Here is a 26120-nt window from a genome sequence, read left to right on the forward strand (position 1 = left end):
CTCCCCTTGCCTTTGTTCAGGGCTCACACCTTGGGAGATTACTCCTCTCTGAGCCCATCGGTGTAAAATTAAAAGCCCAACATTCCAAGACCTCTGAGTGCCACTTGGTTCTTCTGTCAGCGATCAGGTCCAGGTTTTTCTGGGTTTTCCCATAACATTTGGTTCCCTGACCGGGAAACCCAACCATGCTGGCCTTTTGTTGCCATGGGTTTGGGGCAATGGCGGGGCAGTGGTGGAACAGGAGATTGCAATGGAGAAGGTGCGCCCTGCCTGATCCCTCAGTAGTCTCCTGCCTGTTCATCCTGGGCCAGCCCCGCTCCGCTGTTCCCACTGGACTCAAGGAGGTTTGGCAAGTGAGGACATGGTTCTGACGTTGAATCCAATAGGGGCCCAGGGCCCCTGACCCAGACAGTCCCACCCATTGGGGTGGAAGGGGTGCCTGATCACCTCCTGGAGACTTCTTAGAAGTCTCACAAGTAGACATTCCCAGGCAGGGCATGTTTAAACTCTGGTCTGAGCGTGTGAGTGAGTGTGCAGGGCGGCTGCCATTCAGTCTGCACTGAATCTGTGATTCCACGGCCTGCGCTATGGAATCTGAGTGGGCCCTTCGCTGTATTTGCCACAACATAACGGTGACTCAGCTTCGGCTGATGTGGCCTGGAACTTATTTGGGTGCACCTTAGTCAAGGCTGACCAAAGTCTCTGTGAGGAGCGTGGACGGGCATCTGACTGGTCTCCTCTCTAGAGGAGGCACCCCTCCCTTGTCTGTTGTTGCAGCACCATTACAAAGACACATCAGGGGTCAGAGCACAGCAAACCCACAGTTCTTGACACCATGATCAAAAATTTGAGGAAGGGATTTTCAGAAAAACTACAGAGTAAAATTAACTCCCAGCAAGTTAAAAACCCTGTGTGAATCTGAATAGCCCACCTTTAGTATAGGATGGCCTCCAGAAGGGGCCCTAGGTGTCTCAACAGTCTGCCAGGTCTGGCGGGTCATCACTGGAGATCCAGGTCATCCTGACCAGTTCCCATATATTAACTCCTGCTTAGGAGTTGCCCAGACCCTTCCCCCTTGGGTGCAATTCGCTTGCAACAGGTGGGACAAGGTAGGGTCTTAGTCGCCTCAACAAAGCAGCCCACAAAAAATCAACAGAAGCCTAAGCCTCTGCAAATTCTTGCTGGTGATCCAGAGGAAGAGCCAATATTGCCCCCACCTTATGCACCCCAAGGCTGTCAGTCCCCAGCCCCGGGTCCCAGATACCCCGCTGCTGTTGGCCTCCCTGCCAACTCCAGAACCAGTGAAGCCACTCTCCCCCAGACCAGCAGCCAGACTGCACCCTCAGCCAGGAGCAGGTGCCCTTCATATGCCGGTGCAAGAGACGTGGGAGCCTGAAAGACATAATAAATATGGGACCATCCAGCCCAGCTGGTCCAGGTTTTACTATCAACCCTTCTCCATGACTGATACCCCCATCAGAACAGCCACAAGCCCTGGTTGATCTCATGAAATCCCTCTTCTGAACCCATCACTGACCTAAAAAAACTGTCAACAGCTTCTCTGCACCCTATTCACAATGGAAGGGAGAAGGCAGCCAGGGTCCTTGATTGGGTGCATGGGCTGAAATCACTGTCCCCGAGGATCACCCCAAGTGAGACTTCATCACCCCTGAGGGACAGCACCAGATCAGCTGATATCAGGACACCCTCCTCCAGGGGATCAAAGCCGGGTCCAGAAAGCCTATGAACATGACTGAACTTTCTTCAGTCACTCAACAACCCGGAGAGTGTCCTGGGGACTATTATGAAAGACTGTGAGAAGCTTATGGCATCTGCACTACACCTAATCCTGAGTTACCAGGGAGTCAACAAATGGTCAACACTTCATTTGTAGCTCAAGCCACCCCAGACATCAGACGAAAGCTCCAAAATAAAATACAAAACTTGAAGGTTTTGCCGGGGGGGAATATAACTCAGCAGATTAAAATTGTCAACAAAGTACCTAAACAGAGAAGTTCAACTGAAAAAACAAAACAAAACAAAACAGGCCAGCCTCTTGATAGCTGCCCTAAAAGAGAGATGCCTAAAAGGCAGAAAAAAGCTGGCTGCCAAGAGGAGGGAGGCCTAGGATCCCCCCAGCCAGGGACCAGTGTGCTTCCTGTGAAGAGAAAGGGCACTGGAAGAATGAATCCCCCAACCCAGGCAAAGCCCCGAAGCCCAGTCGCTGCTGGGAGGAGCCTCCCGGGGACAGGCACACTGGCCGGGCAGGAACAGACTCAGATGGACAAGGATGGGCTCTCTCACGCTCGGCCCCCATGAGCCCACGGTCAGAGTGAAAGTGGGGGGACAACACACGACTTTTATGGTTGACACAGGGGCAGAACACTCTGTGGTCACTCTCCCTGTAGCCCCCTTCAGTTAAAACACTGCAACTATTCTCGGAGCCACAGAGACAGCGGCAGTGTCCCCTCCCACAAGAGGCGAGAGCAGGCATCCAGAAACGCCTGATCAGACTCAGAGAGGCGGGCATCCTAACCGGGTGTCAGTCGCCCTGGAACACCCCGCTTCTACCAGTCAAAAGGCCAGCAGGAGGACACCGGCCTGTTCAAGTCCTGCGAGCCATTAACAAAGTGACTGTTTCTTTACACCCGGTGGTCCCAAATCTGTACATCCTCCTCAGCCAGATCCTGGGATGTACCAAATGGTTCACTTGCCTAGACTTAAAATATGCCTTTTTCTGCATCAGCTGGCCACCCAAAGCAAACTGTTACTTGCCTAAGTGGACTAAACCAGATACAGGGTGGCAGATGCAGTTAACATGGACACGCCTTCCATAAGGGTTCAAGAACTCACCCACTGTCTTTGGAGAGGCATTGGCTGCAGACCTCACCAGCTTTCCGGGGGAAGCCACGCACCGCACCCTCCTCCAGTATGTAGATGACCTCCTCCTTGCCAGTGACAAAAGCCCTCCTGCACTCCTGTCAGACTCAGGATACTGAGCCTCATGTAAAAAGGCACAACTCTACCAGCAGCGAGTCTGGTACTTGGGCTTCCTCATCACCCAGGGAGAAAGGGCACTAGGGTCAGAGAGGAAAAAGGTCATTAACTCCTTACCCCAGCCCCAGATGCAGAAAGGCATATGAGAGTTCCTGGGGGCTGCCGGGTTCTGCAGCATCTGGATTCCTGGATTCTCAGCAAATGGCAAGACCCCTCTACAGCCTCCTGGGAGGCACCAGACCGAAAGCCCCCTGTCTGGACAAAAGAGGCAAGAGCCCCCTTCCTGGAAATAAAGGCTGCTTCAGAACAGACACCAGCCCTAGATCTGCCAGATATAAGTAGCCCTTCAATCTCTTTGCACATAAAAAAGTAGCAATTCTGCATTGCAAAGAACACCAAAAGAAAAACAACCCTATAACACAAGGGAACCAGCTTGTAGATAAAGCAGCTAAAACAGCGGCCAATAAAAAACAGATAAAGCTCCTTCCCTCACTGTGGCCCTAACACCCCCAGTGAAGGCTCCTCCACCCAAATACACTAAAAAAGGAGGAGTGGGCCATAGCTGAAGGAGCAACCCTAACTAAAAAAGAATAGATGCTGCCTGACAAATGCATCTTTGTCTCAACTGCAACCAGAAGGCATCTAGTCAGGAAATACTATCAGCTCACTTACCTAGAAAAAAAACTGCACCGGAAGCCCTCCTCAAAAAGCTATAGTATATCAGCCAGTTGCCGGCATTTTGCTGAGCAGTAAGCGAGCAGTACATGACTTGTGCCAAAAATAATGCTCAATTTGCACCTTGACCCCCGCCAAGTTTCCGAAAGGCAGGAGTTGTCCCCTTTGAAGACCTTGAGATAGACTTCACAGATGTCCAGCCAAGCAGAGAGCTCAGATACCTCCTAGTAATAGTGTGTACATACTCTGGGTGGGTCAAAGCCTTCCCAGCCAGGACAGAATGAAGCTGGGAGGTAGCCAAAGTTCTCCTGAGAAAAAAATTGTGCCCCAGTTTAGCCTACCATCTACAATTCACAGCGACAATGGACCTGCCCTTGTAGCAGATGCAGTACAGATTTTAAGGAAATCTCTCATCATTACCTGAAAACTCCACACTCCATACAGGCCACAAAGTTCAGGGAAAGTAGAGGGAATGAATCACACCCTCAAAGGAAAGCCTAGCTAAATTTTGCCAAGAAACTGGCCTCCCATGGCCAGACCTACTGCCCCTGGATCTCCTGCGTGCTCGCTGCACACCTGGGACTCGAGGCTTTTCCCTCTTTCGAATTAGTGTGTGGACGCCCTCCCCCATGTCTGGGAAGCCTCCCAGGGAACCTATGCCTGATAGGCGATAAGGGAGCAAGAGAACAGCTCCAAGCCTTGGGAGCCACCCTAAATAAACTGCAGCAATATACCATAGAAAGCCCCAATCTCCTTAGGGACCCCAGTGCATTCCTTCCAGGCTGGGGACTCAGTCTGGGTCAAAGTGTGAAATAGGGACCCCCTCATACCTCAGGGGACTCACTCCCACTGCCCTCAAAGTTGCAGGCATCACTCCATGGGTCCATCATTCCAGAGTGAAAAAGGCCCACAAACCAGACAAAAAACTACATCAGTGAAAGGCCAGGCCAGACCTCCAGAATCCTCACTGCCTCCGCATCCAACAATTGCTCTCTGGCTAATGAACACTTGCACGCCGTGGGTCCTGGCCCTCGCTGGAGTGGTATCTTTCATCCTGGGCATTGAATTCTCTGCTATTGCCCTCCCCCACGGACTGGACTTGGACTATTCCTCAAAAAGTTGCCCTTTCTATTGTCTATTGAGTAATCGTAGACTGTTTTGCTGTGCTTACCTGTTTCTCCTAACTATACTCAAATCTCAGCCTGCATCTCCCCACTACCACTCTAGTTGTAATGTTATTTTTATACTTCCTTTTCCTTCCCTTCCTCCCTCTCACTCCTGGGAAACCTCAGTGTAGTTGCATAAAGTCAGACAAATGGGGGACCAGGTTCAGTGCCTACACCTACATGCCTGCTTAATGTTATGATAAGAACAGGGCCACCCTTTATCTTAAAGACGAGAAAAGATACTGGACTAAAACAATAAATAAATGGGACTCAGACTGTGCAATTAGGGAAAGAAAGAGATCCACTGTTCCCTAGACCTACCTCACCCACATTGGAATGTCTGATGGGGGGAATCCAGAATCAAGCATGAAGGGACAGGGATGAAAAGGTCAAGCAGGCCCTAAAGGAACTAACTAAAGAGCCAGATTACTGCAAAATACTGAGCTCTCAGGTTTTTCCGTAACAGATTAGGCAGTTTAGTATTACTACGGAGTCTGCCTTCAAGTCCCTTGAGTGTCTTCAGCCCCCACTGCACAAAGTTGGTGGAGGACCGTGCTAAAGAGGTGCGCCGAGGAGGACTGGGGTGGGACACGTGCCCCTCTTGCTCCTTTCTAATTTTAATAGGCCCTTGAAAAAGGTGCCCATGAAGGACATCATCAACAAAACAAAAAGGCATCCTACACTATGGGAGAATATATTTGTAAATGACATATCCGACAAGGGGTTAACATCCAAAATATATAAAGAACTTACACACCTCAAGGTTAATAGCAAATAACCCTATTAACAAATGGGCAGAGGATATGAAGAGACGGTTCTCCAAAGAAGAAATTCAGATGGCCAACAGACACATGAGAAGATGCTCCACATCACTAATTATCAGGGAAATGCAAATTAAAACCACAATGAGATATCACCTCACGCCAGTAAGGATGGCCAGCATCGAAAAGACTAAGAATAACAAATGCTGGCGAGGATGCAGAGAAAGGGGAACCCCCCTACACTGCTGGTGGGAATGTAAGCTAGTTCAACCATTGTGGAAAGCAATATGGAGGTTCCCCAAAAAACTAAAAATAGAAATACCATTTGACCCTGGAATCCCACTCCTTGGAATATACCCAAAGAATACAACTTCTCAGATTCAAAAAGTCATATGCACCCCTATGTTTATCGCAGCACTTTTTACAATAGCCAAGATATGGAAGCAACCTAAGTGTCCATCTGTAGATGAATGGATAAAGAATATGTGGTACATATATACAATGGAATACTATTCAGCCATAAGAAAGAAACAAATCCTACCATTTGCAACAACATGGATGGAGTTGGAGGACATCATACTCAGTGAAATAAGCCAGGTGAAGAAAGACAAATGCCAAATGATTTCCCTCATTTGTGGAGTATAATAAACAATGAAGCAAAACTGAAGGAACAAAATGGCAGCAGACCCACAGACTCCAAGAGTGAACTAGTGGTTACCAAAGGGGAGAGGTGTGGGAGGGAGGGTGGGGAGGGAGGGAGAAGGGGACTGAGGGGTATTATGTTTAGTACACATGGTGTGGGGGGATCACGGGGAGAACAGTGTATCACAGAGAAGGAACATAGAGGATCTCTGGCAAGTTGCTGCACTGACGGACAGGGACTGCATTGGGTTATGGGTGGGGACTTATAATATGGGTATATGTAGTAACCACATTGTTTTTTCATGTGAAACCTTCATAAGAATGTATATCAATCATACCTTAATAAAAAATCAAAAAAAAAAAAGAAAAAGAAAAAGATGCCCATCCCCTCCAGTTGCACAACCCCCCTCTGACATTTGCGCCTTCTGAGCTACAAATGTTAAAATGGAATCTGTGGCTAATAATTCTTGTAACTGGCCTTGCTGGGCCAGCGGTTCTGTTGCTCCTTGAACTATTAGTGGGACCCTGCATCTTTAACTTGCTCATTAACTTTATCAGAGAACACATTTCCTCCGTACAGCTCATGTATATGCAGAGCCATTATGACCCTATCATAAGTCAAGGAGATGATGCCTCCTAAAACGAAATGTTTAAAGGGGCATCAGAGGGGGGAGTGATAGGGAAAAATTTACAAGGACAGCAATCTAGCCCAGGTGACCCCCTTCTGCTTCTCAGCAAAAACAACAGAACGCTCCCTTAATTCCCCGCTCTGCCAGGCACTCACTCTCTAAGCTCACTTCCCTAAATTTACTCCCCCTTGCTTGCTTTCTGTGCACGTAGAAATGTTGCAGATAAGGAAGCAGAAAGATAAATATTGCTCCCCTTGCCTTTGTTCGGGGCTCAGACCTTAGGAGATTACTCCTCTCTGAGCCCCACGGTGTAAAATTAAAAGCTCAACATTTCAAGACCTTCAAGTGCCACTTGCTTCTTTCGTCAGCGATCCAGTCCGGGTTTTTCAGGTTTTTCCGTAACATCAGCAGTCTTGTGGGCTTTGGCAGAGTGGCAGTTTTTGTGCCCTTGCACAGAGCAGAGGAAGCAACAAAGTGGGAGGATGCCTTCTCAGGGAGCCCTGCCACTTCTGCCAGTGCCTCAGTAGCAGCACTAGAGGTAGCGCTAGTGACCAGACAGAGTGGAGCTGAGTTGGTTCAGCCCAGCACTGTCAGGTTGTGACTTTAGCAGACAGAATTAGTGTTGGTAGCAGCCGCAAGCTGCCTTTACAGAGGTCCCAGGGCAAGAAGGGCTTGAGCAGAGCCAACTCGGGAATAAACAGATGTCCCAGGTCAGAGGACTATGCAGTGTGGAATCACACTGCCAGGTTCAAATCTTGCATGGTGCATTGAATAGCTTTTAGGCCTTAGATAAATTACGCATGTCTCAGTTTTCTAATCAGTAAATAATATACAAAATGAGATTATATACAAAAGCACAGTTGTAAGGGATGGTGATTGGCAATAGTAAACACACAGTAAGGATTAGTTTATTTGTTTCATCATCATAAGACATGTAACACCAGTCTAGACCAACAGTATTCAGATTGTTTAATTGCATGAAATATCAGATTATTGGCAGCAACCAAAAGTGCAAACTGGATAGAAGGAAATGGAAGGAAATTAGTTACTGCTGCCCCTATTATAGATTTGCCCAATGCTTACTATTTATGCCAGGCAGTTATATGATTTATAACTCTGGAATGTTATAACCCCGGGAAGAATTTAGGAACCGTCACTATTTAACTGTGTGTGAGAGTGTGAGCAGATACAATACAGTAGTACTTTCCACTGTGCATTTTTAATGCTTTTAGGGTTTTCTGAACAACTATATATTCGAAAACTCATCTTTGACGTTCAATGCCACATGCAGGCAGTTCATGGCCCTTATATCAGCATTAAGTTATATACAAAGACTATTGCGCCGGAAGCCAAGCGGACCTCTGTATCCACTAAGAACGTTAATTAATAGGTAGTGACTGACAAGGCGGGGCGGGGCGGGGCGGGGTATGCGACAAACCACAACCCGCCTGCCAGCCACTACGGCGGGAAGTGGACTCTCGCGGGAAGCTCAGAGGCCCCGTTAACCGATCCCGCGACTCTTCCGGCCGCCCGCGCCCCCTACCTCTCGGGAGGAACAGCCACGTTAGCGACGTTCCTCGGCCAGGGGGAAGGGGCGTGGCGAAGGCCCGAGCGTACTACGTGCCCCGCCCCTCCGCGCTCAGAGCCCGGATGAAAAGTAACGCCATTGCCGCCGGAGCCTCCGAGGGCGTTTGTTGGTGGTGACGGGACCCTGGGCTTGTTCGCCATGAAAGTCCTCCCCCGCCTGCTTCTGCTTCTCTTGCTAGTGTTCCCCGCCACCCTCTTGCTCCGAGGTGGCTCTGGAGGTGAGGCGAGGGAACGGCGTGGTGGGGAAAGAGATGGGAAGGAGACGCTAGCTACAGTTTGAAGCTGGAGGCGGCGGCGACTCGTCTGTCCGGCGTGTCTCCACCACCCGGCCGAACCCCGTCTTCGTATTAGGGGCCTCAGCGTGTGCTGGGCTCAACCCCGCTGGGGCCCCGCTCCGTCATGCGGAGCGCTGGGCGGTGCCGGGCGACCTTTCTCGGTGGCCGCCTGAGGCCTGGGCTTGCCCCGGACCGCGCCGCTGCTGTGGCCGGAGCTGGTGGGTCCTCGGCCCGAAGGAGGCGGCGAGGGGGCAGTGGGCACGGCTGCACCCCGTTGCGTTTCTCTCGGCCCTCCAGCGCCGCTCCACCCCCAACCCCTCGGCTTCGGGCTGACGTGTCCTTAGCGTCCACGCTAGGGGTCCTCCTTCATTCATTTGTTGAAACCCTTGTTTTCTACACACCTAAACTTAGAGCATCCTTTTTTTTTAATGGTCATCTCCCCGTTTATCAGCTGCTGATCCCTATGTGTTACCAGCAGTCTTGATTTCAGAAAAACTCCACATCCTCAGACCTACTCCCAGGCGGACTGAGCGATCCCTGGGGATATTTTGTTGAGCCCTCCTTTTTCTTCTATTTTTTGTTTTGTGAGAGCGTCGCTTTGTCCTGAAAGTAAACTACTTCTAGCTTTTTACTTGGTTTGATTCCAACAGTTGTTAACCTGGTGTGAAAATAACTTAGAACGTTAACAATGTGGATATAGATTCTTTGTGCTGGTCAGAACTTCGAATTTCTAATATGTAAAATTTAGTCTGACCAAAAGATCATTTAGCTTTCATTTCGTTCTGTAAATTTAAGCAAGCTGTGTGGGAAAATGAATGATAGTGACAGGTATATCCACTATTGTTTTACAAAGAAAAGTGAAGTGACTGGCTTGTATATAGTGGTTAGAAAACCAGATGTTCGGAGAAATAACCAAAGCTTACTGAATTCGTTTAAAGAGAGTCTTTTTCTCTAAGAGTTGCTTGCTGGTTTCTTCTTATTTGGCTTTTTAAAGAAAATTTGGCAATTGTGCTTGTTTAAAACCTAGACTCGTTTTTTCAGGTTTTAAGTAATTTTCTGTTTTAAGAAGCATCAATTGACTAAACTTAACTGGATATCTCTTAACGTTTTTTGTGAGGAACTATCTTTCAAAAGGTGTTTCTCCTAATTTTTCCAAATGAAAATTGTTAGACTTCAAGGCACAAACTTGTTCCTGGTTAAAATTAAAATAGTTTTTGTATCTACTGAAATGTAGAGTGAAAAGCTATTGTATATTTTGAGAAGTCTTGAAACTTAAGTACAATTATATTATTTCAGGCATAGGTATTTTTTTTTATCGGTTTTAAAAAGTAACTTGTAAATTATGAATGCACTGTTTCAGTCTTTGTTCAGCAAACAGTAGAAACTGTTTTTCAGTTCATAATATGTGGGTTAATATTTTCCATGAATCTTAACTAAGTCGTTAAGAATGCAGAGAAGTGTAAGAGGCCAATACATGCACAGTTCTTACTGTGTACTGTTTTTCCTGGGTATGGCAGTGTGTACACATGCTTCCTGCATTTTCTTCCTTTACTGAATCGCCACATCATCACTCTTCCTGAGAAATGTTGGAAGAGTCACTAGGACTTCAAAATGTCTTTTGGAGGGTCTTGCCTGAAGTAGATACAATGTGACATTTAAATAAGTAATTTTGCCAATAAAATTATGATTTATTATTTCTTGGATTACGGCTATGCTTAACTTGATATTAAGTGTAGGGAAAATTTAAAAATTATCTTAAAACTTAAAAAGTCTTAAAACATATTTGAAGTCAAGCAAAAAATAAATGCATGCCTTCTCTGCTGTCAGTTACGAATATTGTTTTTAGTAAACCAAATGTGTTTTATGCAAGCTCATTTTTACCATGGATGCTTTAAAGATATTTGTTCCTTGGAGGTATGTGGTCCTAAGTTCTAAGAGTTTAAGCTGTAATCAACGCTAATAAAAATGTTTCTTGCCTATATACTGAGATTGCTATTTTTCTTCAGACCTTAGTTTTTTTGTTTTATATAGTTAATGATAGGGATTACATTTTTTGGAGTCTTTTTACTTCTTAAACAAACTTACTTTCCATCATTTGCTTAACAAAATGGCATAAAGTTCTTTATTTGGGCTTTCAGGCATCCTTAGTTTCAGCATTTCATTTTTCCAGCTGTTAGGTACTTTTTAAAATTAAACAGCATTTCCTATTAAAGTCAGCATGTAGTTGGTAAGACTACCAATAAGATAAAATATATTTTTAGCTGTATTGTAATTTGGCATCATTCAAATGAACTTGGAGATTGAGTTACTCCAAGGAGAATATTGAATTGCCTTTACCTGAGAGTAAAAAACACCGGTATGCAGGATAAAGGTTAACTGCTTGTTTTATATTTTGTTAGGCTCATTAGCAGTGGCTCAAGATCTTACAGAAGATGAAGAAACAGTGGAAGATTCAATAATTGAAGATGAAGATGATGAAGCAGAGGTGGAAGAAGATGAACCCACAGATTTAGTTAGTGTTATGTATGACAGTACATATTTATAGTGTATCTAGGATTTATCCTTTTTATAGGCAAATTTGGTATTAAAATTCTTGCTTTTAAAGGTTTGTTACTATGCTCAAAGTGGATCAAAGTTGAGAGAATGGGGCTGGTCTTCAGGGATGTGACCTAAGTATTTTCTGGCATAGGGCAGGAGACATGAAACAGAACCATTCAGGATTGTATTGACATGAGTCTGTGAGGGTGACAGAATAGTGGGCATGGCACTGAACTGTTTGTTGGTAGATTTGGGATACATACGACTTTGCTTTCTGACCTTGGGTAGCTAACTTATCTTTCTGGATCTCAGTTTCTTCTTCTTTCCTTCATTCAATAAGCAGGTATTTAATGAGTCTCTTCTGTGTGCCAGGCACTGTTCTGGATGTGGAGTGAACACATCAGATGTTTTCCCTGCTTTGGTGGAGTTTATGTTTTGGGGGAAGTGTATGTATTTTGGTGGCAAGAGGTAAAGAGCAGACAGTAAACAGTATGTAAAATGAGTTCTGTGAGGAGGAAAGGGCTTACAGAAGATCGCTTAGAAATCATCTTGCTCTGCAACTTGTACTGTAAAGTTAAGGTATGAGAGTAAGAATCAGGGTCATTGCAGCATGCTCCAGCTAATCATTTCCTCTCTGGGAGTGCCACAATTTTTATCTTACACGGACTTTTTGTTACCATGTTTAAATTCTAAAATCAGCCCTGTTCAATCTTAGCAATGGCATTGTCTTTCAGAAAGTGAAAGGCATCCATTGTGAACTCTTGTCAAATTGTCTGCTTTCTCCTTCTGAATATATCACTCACTCATCCTTTGTACATTTTCTCCTTAAGTAGTGAGTTGTCTTCACATTCTTCTAAGACTAGCCCTACCACCTGTGTTCTCATCTCCATCTTGTCTGTGGGATCTTGTTAAAGTAGTTTCTTTTGTCACTTCAAGCACTGCTCTGTCTCTGTGGCTTGATTCCATTAAGCTACACATGTGCATATAAACTCCACTCCTCCACTGTGAGTTGCTACATGTTTTCTTTTCTTCACCAGCACACTTCTTGAGAGAGTAAACTTCACAACTCTTCTCTTCCCATTTCACATTTATTGTCTGTTGTAACCGAAACTGTGGGAAGCAAAACTGGGTAAGGGGAGACAATTGTACCATCTGCCCCACCTCCACACATTGTTTCCTGTTCTCATATGGCTCCAGTGATTTAGTTTCTTGACTTGTTATTTCCATTTCTTTTTATTCCACAACATGTTAACCAAATCTTAGGGATGATTTTTCTGTACTGTTTTTTGAGTATACTCTTTCCTCCTCATTCTCACAGGTTATGTCCTGCCTCTCTGGTCTCTGTACCTAGTGGTGGGTCTATTTTCCCAAAGTAGAAATCCACTCTTCCTAAATGAATGGTATCATTAAGGATACCTAGGCTATAATGAATAATATAATTATAGTCATCAAAAAAGTATTTGAGTGCCTTAAGTATATGAGCTGGGTGTGGAGAATTAAGTGTAAGACAGTCTTTGTCCTTGAGAAGCTTGTCTATTGGGAGAGGGAATTTTATGTAAATGAAAGTTAAATGCCAGTGAACTGTGGTGTCCTTAAACCTCTTTATTCACTAAGGACCTAGACACTTCAAATACAAGAATAGCTTTGTAATCCTCATTGGGGCCAGGAGAAATATACTGAGGTGTAAAAATTTTAAATGAAAATTAGTTCACATGTTTTAACTACTTTATTGAGATGTAATTTATGTATTGTAATATTAACCTGTTTTAAGCATACAGTTCAATGATTTTTATTAAATGTATCAAGTTGTGCAACTCTAATTGAGTTTTAGGACATCTCTGTCACTCCATTATGATCACCAGTTATATATATATTTTTAAACCATTTCTGCTAAGTTGTATGCTGACTTCTCACAGGAAAATTGTTCTTTTAATTGGGGTGGAAGTCTATTAAGCTGATAACAAGGTGCTCTGGAACAGGTTAGCAAAATGTGGTTATAGGCCAAATCCAGCCATGTCCATTCTTTTCATATCAGATGTGACTGTTTTCATGTTGCAGCTGCAGAGTTGAGTAGTTGTAATGGGATCTCGTGGCTCCCAAAGCTGAAAATATTCGATATCTGGGTCCTCAGGCTGGTGCTGCCTTTGGCGTATTTCCTTTGCCCTTGTCTTTGGTGGGGTGGAGGGGGAGGGCAAAGGCTGAGGTTGAGGCTGCTGCTTTTCCTGTAAAGTAGTAGGCCTGGTATTTTAGCTAAGGAAAAAAGTTAGTATATACATTTTAACTAGAAATGAATGTCCCTTTGAAAGATACCATTTTTAAACTTCTTTTAATTTAACAGTTTACCAATCCACTTTCTAGAACCTTGCAGTTCAAAGTGTGGTCCATCTATTAGCATCAGCATGTCCTGGGTGCTTGTAAGAAATACAGAATTTCAGGCTTCACCTAGACTAGAATCAGATCCGCAGAATCCAGGGGATTGGTATGCACATTACTGTTTGAGATGTTCTGTTCCAGAAGTTTTATTTTAACTGATGAGGTATAGGAAAATTCATGCCACTACTAATCCTAACAGAACCTTGGAGAAGCAATATTTTGCCCCATTATCTAGTGCAGTTGTCATTTTTAAATGATTTTCCCCCATAATTATTGTTTTTTATGATGGTTTTCTCAGGCTGAAGATAAAGAGGAAGAAGATGTATCAGGTGAACCTGAAGCTTCACCGAGTGCAGATACAACTATCCTATTTGTGAAAGGAGAAGGTAATACTGAAATGTTAGCTTGTAGTTCAGAAAAAGAAATTTTTTAAATGACAGGCTTATTTTTTTGGGAAACACTAGTGATGTTTAAGATCTTTATTCATCTTCCTTTCTTAAAAGTATAGCACAAACATGTATTTAAAAAAAAAACCCTTCTGTATATGTGAGTAGTCATATCTGTAAGGCAGTATTCCTGGCATTTAAACTAAATGGAAAAATAAATACTGTTCATTATAACTAGAAATTAAATGTTCCTTTGAAAGGGATTTTTTAACTTTTTTCAAACTGCTATAGTAAAAACCTGTATTTTAGTGTTAACATTAGTGAAATACTAAATGTTTACAATTAGGCCTTGATTAAACCTAGATTTCATTTAAAGAAAATAAACATAATGGCTTACATTTAGTGAGGGCTATATGGTAGACACTGTTCTCAACATTTTACATGTGTTATTAATCCTAACAGAAACTCTGTGAGGATAATTACTATTGTTAAATTGAGGTTTAGAGAGTTTAAGAACCTGTCCAGGGTTACTCTGTTAGTAAATAGATGAGGAAGACAAGAATCACACCTAGCTCTGTCTGACCCCCAAACCCTGTGTGTACTGGGTACAGCTCAGCTTTGTAGACCACTGTAATCATTGAAGACATTTTTTGAAGTTTATTAGTTCTTGGTCTTCTCGAGTTTTCTGTTTTATTCTCACATACATTCCAGCTTTAAGGCTACAAAATATAATTTGGTTAAGAGATTTTTTGTTTCATTTATTTTGGTGTCTGAATATTTGGATATTATTTTGGCATACTGGGTCTTACCTTCAAATTTACATTTTGACTAATTGTTTAAAGTGAATAGAGATTTCCTGATACATTTTTTATGTTTTGACAGATAGTGCATCTTCTTTTTAAATTACTTCATAGAACCTCTTAGGTTTTATCTTTCTGCCATTCTTCTCTCCATTATCTGCACTGATGACAGGTACTGGTTGGTGGTGAAGGTGACTTCACCAAGACATGTAGCCCCACTTTACTGCTAAAAGTACACAACTGTTTTTTAGACTACATAACTTAGAAGGGATCTAGTCTGAAATTGAGATGCTCAGTTAAGTTGGAATGCCAGAGTACAGACAGGTTTCAACTTATGTACCAACTCTAACCAGTTACTAGTTAGTGGATGACTGGAGCTCTGTTGAAAAAGATTATGAAACCAAGTCCACATGGAGCAGGATAGGGCGCCAAAATCCATTCATAATGTCTTCTTTTGTATCCTTTGAACCTTGCCTAATCTCTCTCTTTTTTTATTTCTTAGATTTCCCAGCAAATAACATTGTGAAGTTCCTGGTAGGCTTTACAAACAAGGGTACAGAAGATTTTATTGTCGAATCCCTAGATGCCTCATTCCGTTATCCTCAGGACTACCAGTTTTATATCCAGAATTTCACAGCTCTTCCTCTGAACACGGTGGTGCCACCCCAGAGGCAGGCAACTTTTGAGTACTCCTTCATTCCCGCAGAGCCCATGGGTGGACGACCCTTTGGTTTAGTCATCAATCTGAACTACAAAGATTTGAATGTAAGGCCCTCTAAACCTTCATTTTTTTTTTAAGTTAGATAAGGAAAATTGACATTGTTTAATGAATAGTCTACATTTATTCATTTGAGTGGCTGCTTTGTAATTGAAGCTGTGATGGGCAACAGGAAGGCAAAGATAAATTGCACAGTAAGTCTATAATCTGATGGGGCAGTTGGATGTAAACAGTATCACAGCATGATAAGTGATAGAGATAAGTGTAGGTGCCATGGTGTGAAAGTGGAAGGGATTTGTGCTGGATCTTAGGAAAGAAAAAGGGAACAGTGAGCCATGCCACACAATGGAGCCTGCTGATTTGGATGTTAGTACATAATAATTTGTACCTCCCTTTGATTGCTTGCATCTTGCCAGTTTACTGCTTCTGTTTGGAAGTTTAAAGAACTTTCTGTAGATTTTTAAAAAATCATTTTATACTTTCATAGATAAAATAGGACCAAATGTTTTTAGGATAGTTTTATCAGTAAGGTTTATGGTTTCTCAGAAATACAGCCTAATATAAGCCCTGTTGTCTCTCAAGATTTGAGTATATGTAGTATATACCAGTGATGAATGAATGAAGCCCCCTAGAAATTTACTGCTGGGATTTGACCTCTAGATGGAACCAGTAGATCTTCCTTTGGATGGCAGCACATATATCTAAACTAATCCCTTTCCAAAGAGTTTTCAGAGAAGGAAATTTCATCTTTTCAAAAGGTTCTTCAAACTTTTCATCACCCTAGTGACAACATGTTTATGTCTGAGTTAAATTTCTCATGCTGAAATGTTTTCCTTCTTTTTAAATTACTTCGTAGAGAATGGGAAGGGTTTTTCATCCCTCTTATCTTCAAAACAATAAGCTTCTTCAACTATATAGTTAGGTAACTGGAAGGATTATATATTTTGTCTTGTTTTCAACCAGAATTAAAACTTAATCCAGCAGGCATATATGTAGTTTCAGTTTCATTTTGAATGTTTCGTTGGTTTATTCTGATTCCTGGAATTGTCATTAGAAGAATGTGCATTGAAAGATGCTGAAGTAAACCTTAGATGATTACAGTTTATCAGTAGTGACAGTTTTGAAAAAGTGCTATGTGTGAATTATCAAACACTGAGAACAGCTATCTGTGTCCCAGTGATTTAATATATATAAAAACTCAGTGTGTCAGACTGGCAAAATCACTTCAAGGCCACAACAGAAAAAATAATTTGATACTGAAAATCACCAACTCATTTATTAAAAATTGATTTCTAGTCCATTGTTTAGAACATGATTTTGCCTTTTGTTCAAGTCTAGTATTTAAAATGATCTGCCTCTGCAGTTACTACTGTACATTTTCACATTCATTCTTTTTTATTTGGAGGACTACACACTGAAACTAGGTTTCTAGTTTAAGAGTGTTCTGTGTACTTCGTTTTTTTCTGCACACTTTATCCTGTTTTTACTTCTCTGATTTCTCACACCTTCCTCCCAACCCCGAGAAAGTGGGGGATAACTTTAGCAACATGGGAGGCAGTTTCTATTTTGTAGTTTTGAGAAAGTAACATTGTTAGTTGCTGATAATGAGTTAGTGCAGTTACATGCCACTTTGGTGAGTCTTCCTAACCTAGTAATGAGAAAGCTATAGTATACCTATTGCAGTAATGGTTTTAAGAAACCTTATAATAAGCTTTTGTTCTTCTAATGCATTTCAGATTTTTGTGATATATTTTTTTTAACAGGGAAATGTATTCCAAGATGCTGTCTTCAATCAAACAGTTACAATTATTGAAAGAGAGGATGGGTTAGATGGAGAAACGTAAGTAAGAGTTGCATCATATAGATTTTGATGCTGTGAAGTAGGACTACAGGGTTGTTCCTGTCAATGTTTTTTTTTTTTTTTAATGGTGAAGTGGAATGGATTATAGATTTGGTGACATCCCCTGACTATGTAAGTCCATACTTTAGATGATTCTTACAACTATTAATACCAAATTAGGAAAGATAGTTGAAAACTAATTTTTTTAAATGGTTTTTAAAAGATAATTGGCTTTTTGTCCTTGCCCTCATCTAAATTCTTTCCACCCATTGCTCTTAAACTGATCACCAGCCTGGTCTAAGTTGCACGCCTCTACAATTGCTATTAAAAACATAGTTTAGAGAGTTTTATCTTGAAAAAGTATATTCTTTGTGAATGATGGATTGTTTCTTACCATGTGCTTATATATAATAAACCAAAAATAATTTTTGAATCAAATTGTGTAAAATAATATTTGAGGGAGACAAAACCTAATGCAATTATTAATAATTGTTAAATGAGTATTATGTAACTAAGTAATTGTTAATGCAACTAACAGCTTCAAATATAACAAATTATAAAGTAATTTTATAAGTTAAGGTAGTAGAATGACAGTTTAATTTTCTCCTTTTATATCAGAATCTTCATGTACATGTTCCTGGCTGGTCTTGGGCTCTTGGTGGTGGTTGGCCTTCATCAGCTCCTGGAATCTAGGAAGGTAATTACAGATGAACAACTCTTTAGCCATACTTCAGAAGTTGTTAGAGTACTAAGTTAAGAACAGTCTAATTATTTGTGACTTCTTGCTCTTACTGTGGGTTTGTATATTTACAGGTGTGTTGTACATATTTAAAATAAAACCTGAAGATGAGACCTGGGATATGTAACTTGGATTTGTTTACACTTTGATAAACATAAGCAGTTAATGTCTTTTGTCTGCACCCTCCAGAAGGATCTTTACCTACTTACTGTAACAGTAAATTATGCTAGAACTTTTATTCTTTAAACTCAGACTTAAGATTTCGTTGTTCTGTTTATTCTCCTTTTTCATGGATATGTTATTTTATCTATAAGCAACACAGCTTTTATATTTGCTTTACTATTAACTATAAGGGTAATTCCTAATTAGTAACTAAGTGAATGTCTTCATTTGAAAGAGAAAGGATGATTTTGGCTGTTTGCTTTATCAGTGAGGCTTCTGTTTTCTTGTTAGGGTGGTAAGGTGGCAACGCCAGAGCTCCTGCTATAATCAGGGTTTCTTTCTTGAAATGGTAGCTAATTTTGCTGTTGTGTTCTAATGTCCCTCTTGTCACCCACCCTGCAAACAAAACAAAACAACCCATATTATTCCTCTCAGTGGGGAAGTTTACCACAATTTATGTCATATATATTTATATCTGCTAAACCTAAACACTTGCCAGACATTTTAGTGAATAAAGATTAACTATTAAGCATTTAAGCAGGTAGCCAAATCTATATTAAAATTAGCAATAGATGTTACTAAAAAGTACTTGCTCTTTAAAAGAGAAATATTTCATGCTTAGATGTTATTTCCATAAATTTTTTTACCTCATTTCTCATAATTAGCATTTTTGCTATAAATGTACAAGTTGGGTATAATGGCATCTCCCATTTTTTTTCCATTTGAATGAATCTTTTTTTTATCTTTATATTCAGAGTCAAGTTTTTGGACTGTATAATATTCTGTAAATCAGGTTTTCTGTTTTTGGGGGGGTTGTTTTTGAAAGCAAGACTAAAGAATAGAATTGCTTTCTTTCTAGCAGTTTTACTGCAGATACTCTAGGGACAGAGTTTGAGGTTTTTAGCTTAAATGAGGTTTTATGTTTTTTTTTCCCATGCCAACTACTTAAGTATATTTAGCCAACAGTGCAAGAATCTGTGTGCATCATTCAGTAATTAGCCTGAATTTTGTTGAATGTGGAAATTTATTCCTTAAGATTGGCTTTCCAAAGGGAAAGAACATCATTATATAAGTAGAAATTCTTACTTGTTCCACCAGTTGTGTAATACGAAGTTTTATAGTGGAAGAAAGTATCTTTAAAGCCTGAAAATGAATAATTGTGAAGATTTATTCCTTAGTATTTTTTGTAATTGGTGCTAGACATGATTTTCTCCATCTAATTAATAAAATACTTGAGTAGGAGTATGTTTTAAAACTAGAAGCTAACATATTTTGTCTCGTAATGTATTTAAATCAGTAGCTTGATCATTTTTAAATGACAATTAAACAGTGGAACTCCTTTAAAATAATGTTTTTATGTTCTCTTAGCGCAAGAGACCAATACAGAAGGTAGAGATGGGTACATCAAGTCAGAATGATGTTGACATGAGTTGGATTCCTCAGGAAACTTTGAATCAGATCAGTAAGTACTCTTAACAATTTTGGCTGGGAAATTTTTCTTGTAAACAAATAAAGTATGTTAAGGTTTAATGAAAAAGACTGGGGCATTGCACCTAACACCCATCTTTTCCATTACTTGTGTATTATCTAATATAATATGATTAATGAATGCTTTGAAACAGTTTTTTATTCTGTGTAGTATTTTTATGCCTTAATTTAGAAATGCTTCCCAATCTGCAGTTATTTCCAAATGTATGAATTATCTGTATTCCTAATTTTTTCCTATCTCTTTTCTTTCCTGTTGCTTCAGTGCAGAGTAGAAGAGGTGAGGCAATTAATTTTTTAATGGTTTTACTGTTGTGTTGGGAGCTCTTCAGTAGCACGTGAATACTTCATAACAAATTTAATGAGTAATGGAACCGTTTTCTAGCATTATATTTATTAGAAAAACTACCCACTATAGTTAAAAAGAATAAATATAAAACACTGCCTGCCAGTTTACCTAACATATATTTCAGTTTTATTACATATGCAATTAGTTAAAATATTAGTCTTTATAAAAGAATGTAGAATTCTTTTTCTCCAATTATAAATGGACTTTGAAAAAAACATAAAAGTAGTATGGCCTCATTGTAAAAAAACACAAACAGTACAGAAGTGAAAAACGAGGATCATCTTCTGGCTCCACTAATCCCATTTTCCATAAATAATTGGTATTTATGTGTTATTCTAAGTATTTTCTATACATTTATCAGGGTATATGCCTTATTTCTCTGTGAATGTCTTACACAAATGATATACTGCACATACTATTCTGCACCTGAGTTCCCATGCCTTTGATATCTTTTTATGTTACTTACATATTTACTCCATTCTTTTTAATAATTAGATCATATTCTTTTATATAAATATGTGTCATGATAGATTAAACTTGTCCTGTATTGAAGGATGTTTATTTCCAGTTTTTCACTCTTAAAATTAAAACTAGTATTTTTATATATAAATTACAGGCTTTCTTTTTTAAAATTGAGATAAAATTGTCATGTAATATTATATTAGTTTCATGTGTACAGAATAATGATTCAATATTTGTATATATTGCAGAATGATCACCACTGTAAGTCTAGTTAACATTCATCACCATACAGTTAAAATTTTTTCCCTTGTGATGAGGACTTTTGAGATACTTTCTTAGCAACTTTCAAATGTACAGTATGGTGTTAACTACAGCTGCCATGCTATACAGTATGTCCCTGTGACTTACTTTATACCCGTAACTGTACCTTTTGACTTCCCTCCCCATTTCACCCACCCCACTACCCAGGATAGTTTCTTCTAAGTGCAAAAGCTCGGTCTAAGATAATGTACATTTTGATTTTTATGGAAAGTGTGCCGCTTCCTTCCTAGAAGATGTAGTGCCAGTTTGTTGTCAGCAGTGTACAGTATTGCCTCTCTCTCCGCCACTCTTACTAATCATTCTCAAGTATTAAGTATTAATAAATGTTTGAATCTGTTAATATGAAACAAAATGGCATCTCATTGTTTTTCATTTACAATTAAGAATGAGGTTTGACTTCTTTACCCATACATTTATTGGCCACTTAGCATTTCTTCTCTTGTGAATTGGCTGTTAAGTCCTTCCCAGGTTTACAGATTAAATTGTTTCAGTGAGCTCTCTGTTAAAACAATTACAGTATGTTGGGTGCATTATTAAAAGTGGGTACAAAGTAATAAGAGCATAGAGGGGCTTTTGCCCCCAAGAATAGTAGGGCAGTCATTCACAGGAGTTAACATTTGACCGAAATCTTGAGAAGTTAGGTGAGGAGCAGTCTTCAAGATTTTGTGTGTGATGCTAAGGACTTTTTATTTTCCTTATAGGTAAAGACAGTTATCAGTTACTTTAAAGCAAAGAAATAAATTTTCATTGACAAAAGAAATTCTCATAGTTTGTGGAGGATGGTAGCAAGTAGGAGCTACTAGAAGCAGGGATACCAGTTAGGTTATTTCAGTAAAACATGAGAAATCATTAGGGCCTAAGCTAAGGCAGTAGTGATGGGAGTAAAAGGGAAAAAAAGGTATTTCAGAAGTAGAGCAGATTGGATTTTTTGGTGACTTTTTGGATGTTTTAGGGAGGGCAAGTACTCCGAATTTAGGCATCTAGGTGGAAGAGGATCCCACTAATGTTAGAGGAAATATAAGAAAAGGAGCCATGTATGCATAAAAAAAGATGAGTTTGGCATCGATTTGCTGAGTGTGGGGAGCTCACTCCTGGATAATGTTGTCCAGTTAGCACTTGAAAGTTGTGTTTAGAGCACAAGCAAATCAAGATTTGGAGACATTGGGACACCCAGTGTAGGTGGTAGCTGAGGTCATGGACCTCAGCTCTTTAAACAGTCCTCCTCTGTAAGGACAAATGTGTCACGTCATCCTGACATGCAGCATAGCAAAAATACAGAATTGGGTTGAAGTGTAGACCTTGGCCTCCCAGTGCATCATGATGACCTATGAAGTCTGGGGTATGTTTAAAGTGCAACTTCTTCAAAAGCAGTTATATTTTAAATGTCTTATACAGAATTACCTGAAGCTGCATTTGAAAAGCATTAAAAATTATGATTAAAAACAAGTGACTGTAACAGTTATGGAGCCGTCACTCCAAAACTATTCTTACCTGACAAGTAGATTGAGAGGTTGATTTCATTGTGTCTTTCTCCCTGACATTGTTATTCAGGAATTATTATGCTGTATTATAGAGCAAAGTTCAAATCATGTAAAATTTAACTGTCATAAAGCAAATACTGAGTGCTGTGTGGTAATGCTATGCTAGGTTCTGAGTGGTGTTAAAAAAAAGAATATGACTTTTTCAGCAGTTTACGTTTCTGCTTGAAGAAGATAAAGCCACATACATGAAATATTTGAGCAACCAGATAGCAGGTGATTATGTACTAGACTGAATAATAGATATCTTATAATTTAGGAAAAGAGGCCATATCAGACTCGGGAGGCCTTGTTGAAAGAAACAATTTAGCTTATCTTGGGTGCCTGTCATGTACTGGGTACTTAATCTGCAAGGTTAAGTTGCTGTTTATATTTACTGGTAAGAAAGCACTCCCAAGAAGATGTAATTTGCCAGAATTTACACCTACAATTGTCTCATTCTAAAGCCCATGTATTTTCCCAGGAGAGTTAATACTCAAAGATGGGTAGAATTAAGTCATTGAATATTTTTTTAACAGTAGTTGCTCATCTTGCTTAGAATCTTTTGTCCAATCTGAGTTTTTTCAGGACCACCTCTTACCACTTTTTTACTTAACACTTTTATTTTCCTTTTCTTTTCCCACTTAAATGAAATCTCTTATTTTGAATAAACTTCATAAACAATAGCAGAGCTTCTAAACAGCATTGAATTAATCCAGTTTTCCCATTAAGGAGATAAAATTTTTCTCAGGTTCAATAAGGTTTTAATGCATTGTCCTCTACAAGCTTACCAGTGAGAGGCATGTTATTTGTTAATTGGTTTCAGAATTTGAAAATAACTGGAAGGCACATTAACACATGCATAACCACTCCCTTTCTCACTATTATTTTATCAAACCATGGGAGCCTGGGGTCCTAGATGGAGTCCAGAGAGCATTTTAGAGATTTGAGGGCATAGAGGCTTTAGGAGAAAGAAGAGTAAAAAAAAGACAGTTGGTAAAAGCCTGAGTATTTGCTCTTTTAGTGTGTAGATTTCTTTTTTTTCGTATACAGAAGATGTGATGACACACTACCTCTAAAATAAAGAATAATTATTTTAGTAGTTATATCTAATAACCAATCCATGTTACAGTTTCTCTAGTTGTTTCAGAAATACCTTTTCAAATGCAGGGTGATACGTTGCATCTAGTTTTTACATCCCCTAAGTGCCTGGTACTGTGTTCCCCCTTATCTGTAGGGATACATTCCAAGACCCCCACGACAGATAGTATACTAGACCCTAATTCTGCTGTTTTCTTCCTATACATATATATCTACGATAAAGTTTAGTATGTAAATTAAAAAAGTAAAAATGCTCATTTGTGTAGAATGGTATTAATATTTGTATACATCTGATTTCCTTTAAGAGATTTACAGTAAGATTAACAATAATAATAGAACAATTAAGCAAGGTACTGTAATAAGTTATGTGAATGTGCTGTCTCAAAATATTTTATTGTATTGCACTCCCCATCTTGTGATAATGTGAGGTGATAAAATGCATATGTGATGAGAGCAAGTGAGGGGAATGATGTGAGCACTGTGACGTAGAGTTAGGCTGCTATTCACCCTCTGACGATGTGTCAGGAAGATGATAGTCTGCTTCCAGACCATGGTTGGCTGTGGATAACTGAAAGGTAATAGGACATGTACTTGGAATATTTAAGAATAGAATGGAGGAAACCAAGAGAAATTTGAAGGTCATAGAGCAGGAGATATGCATGGAAGCAGGAGGTCCCTCGAACTTTAATGAATTACCTTTGGAGAAGGGTGGTGTGAGGACTAGGAAGTTTAAAAGGCCAGTATTTAATTTGGCAAGTAAAAAAGAGCTTTTACTCATCTCTGACTCACTTATCAGAATGTAAAGAAAGTGTGGTTTGAAACAATTTGAGCCCATTGCTAATAAGTTTTTTCCTGACACGTTTTGCATTTCAGATTAGGGTGCTTCAGTTTACCTAAAATCTTTCTAACTGTAAGGACAGGTTAGCTGATTTCAATAGAAAATTACAACCTCTTTGCTTAATACTAGTCTTTTAAATGTATATATAGTGAAACCTTAATCAGAAACTAAGAATCTTTCACATAATTCTACTTTCTTGTTAACTTGGGGATTTGTTAGAAAACTTGCGACTTATCTCTCATTTTTTAAAAAGTCCATCTGAAAGCTTTTAAAAAACAGTACTACTCCCCCTAGGTGAGACAGGAAATTAGACAGGTTATGCAGTCCATAAAATGAGAGAGGGACTGGTTTAAGTTTCTGCTAATATTTTGTCTTTGTCCTCTCTAAAAATAAAGAAAATAGCAGTGAGTTTTACTGGTTTACTACAGCCAGTTAAATGGCTTTCTTTGACATCTTTCTTTTCAGTGGCTAGGACAGGTGTTTTCAGATCTGTTCCGTTCATTCAGTATCATTAAACATCATGTTTAATTTTTTTTCACTTACATGATTTAAGTTTTTAAGGGATTTTGGGGGTGCTGGTAAGAGAGGGGTGTTTTCTCTTTGATGGCTGAAAAAAGGTAATATACCCAAAAGATACCCAAAAGGTAAATGACTCCAAAACACATCTTAACTCTGTTTCTCATTTGCTTCTTAACTTTGTTGTACCAGACATTTGGGTGATGAGGTATTTAGACTTGTTAAGGTAAGCTGAATTGGATGCCCTGCTGTGATAGTCAGACTCGTATCTTGAAACAGGCATTGCAGGTCCTCCAAAGGCTCTTTTTTCATATAGTCTCATAATTGAAACTGCTGTGGGTGGTTAAACTTGTATGGAAGTCAGTAATGGCCACTTAACCTCTGCACAGGAGTAGCTGTGTTCACAGATGATTATCAGATTCTAAAGGACATTTTGAATCTTCACAAATATTATATTCACATAATGTTTTGTTTTAAAAATTATTTAGAAATTGTTCAGCTACATAAAGGCAGTAGTTCTTATTAGTCTAACCAAATCTGATGAAAGCTGTAGACTTCCTTCAGCAGAAAAATGCTTCTGTGTTCAGTTTCCAGGCAAGTTGAGTCCCCTCAACACATTATTAACATGTTTAATAAAGCACTATAATCAGTTTTCACATGATTTGTAGACCCAGTCTTAATATTTCAGAATCATTAACTCGTACAGATTTTTTAAAAAGAATTTTTAATTTCTAAATATTCTTGATAAACCCTGTATATTTTTAAAATGTAGATATGGTGATATAGTAACTCTGAAAAACAAAAATTGAGGTCTTGTAGGCAGGTGATTTTTTTTTATACCATTGTTTATTAAATGATTACAAATGAACCCCAGACTTTGGTTGAAAACATCTTTTTCCAGCCCTTTTTTTTTTAACTGGAAAAAGAACTTGTGACTCATCCCACAAGGAGTTTATCTTCCTGATATGTAGAGTGCTCCTAGAAAATAAGAAAAAGGCAGTGGTCAGAAAGTGGTCAGTCTTTCACTTTTTAAAGAAACTTATAGGTGATTCCTCTTACTGGGTGGAAGTAGAAGAAACCATCAATTTGTGTTTTTGTTTAATAGACCTTTCCTAGAATCTAACATAGGAGGCAAAGGGGAAAAAGGAAAGACAATGCTCATGTGTGTAGGATGGTTTTAGTATTTATATACTGTCTGGTTTCCTTTAACCTGCTTCTTATTCCAGGTGATGTTATGAAATTG

General features: G+C 39.9%; 1 protein-coding gene across 2 annotated transcripts in view; it reads left to right on the forward strand.

The window, feature by feature from the left end:
* Positions 1-8494: 8494 nt before the first annotated feature.
* SSR1 (signal sequence receptor subunit 1) overlaps positions 8495-26120 on the forward strand; it is a 33036-nt gene continuing 15410 nt past the window's right edge. The window contains exons 1-7 of one of the 2 annotated variants that reach the window (XM_036921484.2): positions 8495-8675; positions 11132-11244; positions 13942-14029; positions 15332-15594; positions 17311-17387; positions 18006-18084; positions 19657-19750. In XM_036921484.2, the coding sequence (XP_036777379.1) occupies positions 8597-8675; positions 11132-11244; positions 13942-14029; positions 15332-15594; positions 17311-17387; positions 18006-18084; positions 19657-19750 (793 nt within the window). In that variant the 5' untranslated portion in view covers positions 8495-8596. The remainder of the gene's footprint in view (positions 8676-11131; positions 11245-13941; positions 14030-15331; positions 15595-17310; positions 17388-18005; positions 18085-19656; positions 19751-26120) is intronic. The other variant, XM_036921487.2, reaches the window with a different exon arrangement.

Source organism: Manis pentadactyla, chromosome 16 (assembly GCF_030020395.1).
Source record: "Manis pentadactyla isolate mManPen7 chromosome 16, mManPen7.hap1, whole genome shotgun sequence".
NCBI lineage: Eukaryota > Metazoa > Chordata > Mammalia > Pholidota > Manidae > Manis > Manis pentadactyla.